The sequence below is a fragment of the Cicer arietinum genome, chromosome 2 (assembly GCF_000331145.2).
Source record: "Cicer arietinum cultivar CDC Frontier isolate Library 1 chromosome 2, Cicar.CDCFrontier_v2.0, whole genome shotgun sequence".
In the NCBI taxonomy this organism is placed as follows: Eukaryota; Viridiplantae; Streptophyta; class Magnoliopsida; order Fabales; family Fabaceae; genus Cicer; species Cicer arietinum.
This window is the reverse complement of record NC_021161.2, coordinates 49,107,936-49,115,141: the sequence shown is the minus strand read 5'-3', so window position 1 is coordinate 49,115,141 and position 7,206 is coordinate 49,107,936. Positions and strand designations below refer to the sequence as shown.

General features: G+C 29.8%; 1 protein-coding gene across 1 annotated transcript in view; it reads left to right on the top strand.

Annotated features, from left to right (window-relative positions):
• The window catches only part of LOC101492612 (pentatricopeptide repeat-containing protein At1g71210, mitochondrial), a 5,954-nt gene extending 1,189 nt beyond the window's left edge, over positions 1-4,765 (top strand). The window contains 2 exon segments of the mRNA XM_073365195.1: positions 3-1,911; positions 3,960-4,765. Of these exon segments, the coding sequence (XP_073221296.1) occupies positions 3-1,817 (1,815 nt within the window). The 3' untranslated portion in view covers positions 1,818-1,911; positions 3,960-4,765.
• The last annotated feature ends 2,441 nt before the right edge of the window (positions 4,766-7,206 follow it).

Here is a 7,206-nt window from a genome sequence, read left to right as displayed (position 1 = left end):
GGAAAGAGTTGCATGGTTCTGCGGTGAGTTTTCTTGTTGGTGCTTTGTGTGAGAGCAATAGGTTTGAGCAGGCTGTTGAGTTGGTTAGGAAGATTGAGAACTTGGGCTTTGTTCCTTTGGAACATGCTTATGGTATTTGTGTAAAGGGTCTTGTGAAGGGCGGTAGGTTGGATCAGGCTTTGGAGTTTTTTAGGCAGAAGAGAGATTCTGAAGGGTATGTTCCTGGTTCTTTAAGGTATAACATGTTGATTTGTAGGCTTTTGAGGGAGAACCGACTTCACACTGTTTATGATTTGTTGATGGATATGACTGAGTCTTGTACTCCCCCTGATATGGTTACCATGAATGCAGTATTGTGTTTCTTTTGCAAAGCTGGGATGGTGGATGTCGCGCTCGAATTGTACAAATCTAGGTCTCAGTTTGGACTGAATCCGAATCAAATGGCTTACAAGTATTTGATACTTACTTTGTGTTGGGATGGGAGTCTTCAGGAGGCGTACAGTGTGTTCAAAACTTCTATCAGTAAAGGTCTTTTTCCTGATAGACAAACCTATACCACACTCGCCAATGCTTTGTGTAGAGAGTCTAAGCTTGATGAGATGAAGGAACTGATCCATCTTGCCTTAGAGAGGGATTTTACACCGAGCGCTGCCACATATGACAAGTTCATATCAGCTTTGTGCCGAGCTGGAAAAGTACAAGACGGTTATTTGATGCACGAGGAGCTTAACGGAGCAACTGCTAGACAGGCCTACTGTAAGATGATTATGGGTTTTGTTAAGTCAAATAGAGCAGATATTGCTGCTCGTCTTCTGGTTGAAATGAAAGAGAAGAAAATTTTTCTGACGCGGTCCGTATGCAGAGCTGTTATTTGCAGTCTACTTGAAATGAATAATCCAATGTCACGTGTTTTCAATTTATTGGACATGCTGACTCATGGCAAACCTCATATTAAGATTTTCAACTTTTTCATTGATGGAGCTGGGCGTGCTAATAAGACAGAGCTGGCCAGGGAAATATTTGAGTTGATGCTAAGGAATAACATTGCGCCCAATGTTTCTTCTCAAATTCTTCTGTTGAATAGTTATGTGAAAAGTGGTAGGCTTGCTGATGCTTTGACTTTCTTTAATAGTATCCGGCACCAGGGTGCAGTTAGTAGAAGATTATATGACTCCATGATTCAAGGTCTCTGCAAGTCCAATAAGGTTGACATTGCTCACAATTTGTTGTTTGAAATGTTAAAGGCGGGATTAAATCCAGGCATTGGATGCTATGAGAATCTTGTGCAGAAGCTTTGTTCATTGAAAAGATATCATGAAGCGATAAATCTTGTTCATATGTACTTGAAAACGGGACGCAGGTTAACTTCTTATCTTGGCAACATACTTCTTTTTCATTCTTTGCAATCACAGGAAGTCTATGATACATGTATTCAATCAAGAGGAGCGAAAGAGGGAGAAAGTTCTGCTATTTCTACACTGAGCTTTGTCATTGGTGCATTTTCTGGTTGTCTCAGAGTAAACCATTCTATTGAGGAATTGGAGAAATTAATAGCATTGTGTTTTCCGCTTGACCTTTACACATACAATCTGCTACTGAGAAGAGTAAGCGATTTTGATTTCGACCAAGCACTTAGGCTGTTTGATAGGATACGTCAAAGGGGTTATGAGCCTAATGGTTGGACTTATAATATCATGGTACATGGTTTCGCAAATAATGGGAGAAGAGATGAGGCTAAGCAGTGGAGCGAAGAAATGTCCCAAAAAGGATTTTATACAACGCAGAAAATTGTGCAGAAAATTGGAAGAAATGTATGAAAAATGATTTTATCCAACGGAGAATACTAGCATATATTCATTCAAAGAGAATCAGTTGACGTCTTTCAGATGCTGAAGGGTTCATACAATTTTGGTAAGAATCTTGTTATTTTTGTCTGATAATTAAAAATTGGATTACATTCGATACACATTGTTTTTTCTCCATCTAATTGTTATTTTAGAGCAATCATTGTATCTCTTATTCCCCTCCTTTTTTCTTTTCTTTGTGGAAGCATTAGGAATAATATATGTTTCCACCTTGTATTATTTATCACACTAGAACGGCATTAGCTATGATATTGGGGGTAGCTTTTATACATCATCTTATTTGTCATATTGTATTTTAGAAGAAGTTTGAACGTTGCTTCTTATCCTCTTTTCAAGCTAGTTGCCGTCACGCAGAATGAAAAATTAATCAGTTGATTCATGCGTCATGACAACATTTCAATAAAGTAGTTGCTCTTAGTGTCACTCTCAAACTACTCATTTGTGTAGTATCATTGATTTCCCACTACTCATTTGTTGAGTTTCATTTGTCCAATGATTATCTATTTGATGAAATCCAAATAGTCTTGACTCTTGTACAATTAGAGACGAAGCTTATGATATGGGATTGTTGTTCCCACTTATTTTATATACGTTTCACATGACACTGGATTTTGCTATTTCACCATGAATATTTTGTTCCCACTAGGTAGGTTATTCACAAAGAAATTAGTAGAATGCATCTCTCTTAGATCTTTGAAGTCACCTGCCATGATAGAATATCCCATGTTTGATGCACTTTATCTCGGTAGTTGAAAATGTTCTCACTTTCTTTGAGAAATGGACTTCTCATTTCTTAAAGGCTTGGGAGTTTCATGCCAGTGCCATATATTGGCATGTGTCATTGCAACAAAAATATTATAGTTAACTTAAAAGGGTTTGACTTGATACATCAACCTTGCAATTTCCCTCTCAGCTATCTTCTTTGCATCTTTCTTGAAAGCACAATCTATGATGCTTTGTATCATTCGGAAATATTTGTTTTTTGTACTTGTTAGAAGATACAAAAATGTCTTGTAATACCTTGATATTATTTTTTGAGTATCTTAGACTACCACTTAAGATTAATTTTCATATTTCTTTGTTATTATCATGATCTGTTTCCCTATTTAATTAGGATTTCGAGTCTGTTACTTTTATAAGTATAAATAAGCATTATTGTATGAAATCATAATCATCAATCATATCAAAAGCAGACTATAATGACAATTCAAAAAGTCTTTATTCTTTCTCGCTCACTTTGTTGAAACCGTATAAACTTCAACATCACCAACTCTTGTTTTATTGGTGTGCAAAGTAATCAATTGGTGTTTTATGCCTGGGTTTCTTTAATGGACTGTTTTCTTTATTCCTTCCTTCTTTAGAAGTTAGAATTTGCACCAAAATTCTTATTAATTATTTTGTATTACCTCCAATTGACATTTAATGATTGATCAATGTCAACCTCAGTCTCATTGATTTATGTCAAAATCACAAAAATCCGGTACCAAATCTATTGATCTCAGGCTTTTGGTATTGTTGTTATCAACATGCTTTCTAGCTTCATTGTATTGATAATTTTGAGAGCTTGGGTATCACCATATTTTTCAGGGTATTATTATATACTTACAACACAATAGTGTTCCTGTTCCCTCTAGTCTATTCAGATGCTTTCCGATGCAAGGAAGATAATTCATTTGAGGCCATTTGTAGACAATTTTTAGTTTTAATTTAAAAATTGTATGTCACATTACTAATATACTAATATGGTGTGACACGAGTGGTAGATGCTAGGGTTGCTTAATTATTTGGTTGGGTGTTTGGTTTCTGGTCAGTGTGTATGGAAAAACATATTTTGGATATGTTAGCAAATGAATCTCAGATACCTTGAGGGGTAGTCTTCGCAGTTGTGTGTGTGGGTACCTTGGTTTTACCAAAAAATGTCACATTTGGGGTCATGGTAAGGTTTGAACTTTGAATTCTTGTGATAACTTATTTTGCTAGGGACTCCATTCTTGGGAACCTAGATAAAAAACATATATATAGTAGTTAGGGTAGCACATAAAAATATATATGCAGTGTTACTGCTAACAGAATCTAATTAAAAGTGAAACAAAGAAACTGGTTGTGTAGAAAAAGGCAGAAGATAAAATTAAATGAAGAAGGAAGGAATCAGAAAAGAAGTCTCAAATCATAGAGAATGAAGTTCGCCAAGGAGCACAGGCTCAAACATGTTAATGTTCAAATTGCACCATTGGGAGTTCAAGAGTTGCATCTTTTCTAACACTAGTGCGAAGTGTCTAGCATGGAAACTTTTCCAGGTTTGGAGTATCCATGCACGGACAACATCAATTTGAGGTACAGATGAAGTCATTAAGTTGTTTGGATTATGTGAAAATGAAGGATTGGCAAATAATTTATAGGTAACTAGGTAGTATATCTTATAGGAAATACTAGTATCTAATAGGGTTAAACCACTAGGGCTTGTTTGATTCACATTCTAAAAACTCTATTTTAGTATTTTAAAATTTAAAAACTAAAAAACTTATTTGGATTATTTGTTTTTAAAAACTGTTTTGTAAAACTATTTTTAATATTATACTTTTTAAAACTAAAAAAACAAAAAAGATAAATTGTGTTTTACTTTTCATTTTTCAGTTTTTTTAACTCTCTAGTCAAAAAACTATTTTAAAAATTGGAGTTGTCAAATATATTTTTTTTTTATTTTCTTTTTAAAAACAGTTTTCTAAAATTTATTTATAAAATAGTTTTAAAAACTAAAAAGGAAAATACAATCAAACAAGTCCTAGGTATCATTGCAACTTTTTTATGGTTATTTCCACTACCATCAAAGCATGCCTCGAGCTTATTGACTAGACAATGTAAAATAATTTATTAGATATTATCATTTTGATATTTGTGTAGGTATTTTCGGAAATAAGATTTAGGACATATTTAGATGATAAGATTTGATTGGATGATATGTATAGAAAGTAAACTCGTGTTATATTCCAAAATTCACTTTTAGAATATTTTTAGATGTATTTATTTTTTTATAGGGGAATGTCAGTATAGTTATTACTTATTAGAATATATGCTATCGGAGGGGAGAAACGATGGTGCCAGCAATTAGATTGAACTAGGGGTGGACATCGGGCGGGTATGGGTGGGTTCGGGCCTAAAATGTAAAACCGGCCCAATCCATAGATATACCTTTATGTTTCTAGTCAAACTATTAGACTATTTCTCTAGAGACATATTTTTAGATGTATTAAATAAAACTTTCACCAAAAATAGTTAATTCCTTGATGGCTCATATGTTATTATATCTAAATATGAAGTAAAGACTCTGACATAAAATGTAGAAAATAAAGATATCATCCATTTAAAAAGGTTGAATGATTAAAAAATAGTAATTTGCGGATGAAAATTAAGAGTTAGACAAAAAAAAAAAATGTAAATTCAACTCTTCCTGCTAATATTTGTACTCTTAACAAACATTAATAGTAGTTATTTTAAAATAGTTTTTTTAAAATATAATATAATAAAATTAAATTTATTAAATAAAAAAATTACATTTATCAATGCAAATTTGCAAATCCGTATAATTTTAAATTCTCTCAAATAGTTTGTCATTAATTGAAATTTATTAATTATTAAACTCAATTACTTAATTATATATTATCTAGAAGATATTTCTCTGATGTAATATTTAAAAATTATTCTCACATGTATTTTCTTCACTAGAATTTGTTTATTTCTTTTAAAATTATACATGCACAAATAATATCTTTATGTATTTGCTACATATGTATATCCTTTTGGGTTCTATTTATAAAAAATATGTTAGATGTATTTAATTTACATTTTAAATTAAATACATTAATATTTTTTTATATGTAAAAACCTATAAAGTATATCGTTTCTTTAATAGAATATTGTTTATTTTTATAAAATTATTCATATATAGCACCAATGATATCTTCATATATTCTTCTGTCAAAAAATAATAATTAATGTTTGATATATTCGCTATAAACATGAGTACTAGAAACAAATTGTGTCAGAGGTAAGTGGTTCATAGTTTAGCTCAAAATAAGGTAGTACACGAGTCCACGTATGTTAGTAATTATTATTCCCTGAATGTAGTAATCTTTTATGCTTTGTCAGGAACATTTATTTTCTTTAGTTGCTCCATCAATCATTCAAATGTGTGAGTGACAATATGCATCACAAGTATGGAGAAACGTAATTTTGAAAGTTTAATTTTCTATCCAAGCATTTTAAAAGTTTTATATAGTCGATATATATTAATCATCAATTAAGTAAGTGATTTTAAAAATAATTATAATAAAAATTAAATTTAATAAATTTAATCTGTTTGAGAGGTTCGGCCGCACATAGCTTTAAACTTTTAAGGACATTTAATTTTTTTACTAAATATTTATATGTATTATAGTTATATTATTTTTTAAAAAATTATCATATTAAAATAATTTTAAATAAAAAATTATTTCAAACTAAAATTATATGGACCAAATACATTAACATTCGATGATCTCTTATAAAAAAGACCAAATATAATATTTTATTATGTTATTATAGTAAAATATCTTTTTATTTTTCAATCAAAATTATACATTTAATCTTTTTATCTACTATACATTTATAATCTAAATTTCAAAAATTATAAATAATAAAATCCTAAAAAAAAAACATCAATTCACCATCATTCATACACAAAAGACAAATTTATTAATAAATTTAAGTGGAAAACCCCTCTAATTGAAACAATTAAACTTCTAAACAGTGTTTTAGTATTCATTATAATTATATATATATATATATATATATATATATATATATATTAAAACAAACAATTGACATAATTATAGAATATTCCAACAATATAGAACCTATGACTAGATTTTTGATTTTTGGCTTTGTATTGAAAGATTTAATTCAATTTTTTTATGAAAACTTAAAATGATTTTACAAAAATCTTAAAACTTATTTAAAACTCAGTGATTCTTACGAACTTGATCATAAAATTTTATTTGAATAATAAATTCAAAATTAAATTATTTTTATGATATCGAGTTCTCTTAAAATATTTTATTTTTTTTTAATGTTTGTATATCTTATAGAATAATATTAATTATATTTTGTTATATTTTGATTTTGATTTTAGTTTTATATGAATTTTTTTAATATTTATATAATTTTTTTCCAATAGTGTATATAATTTAAATTCTGATTATTATTTTTTTACTAAATTAAATTCTAATTATAAACTATGTGGCAAATACAAATATTCATTGGCATATATAATCCCATCAATGTTGGTTTATAATGTCAATCGATG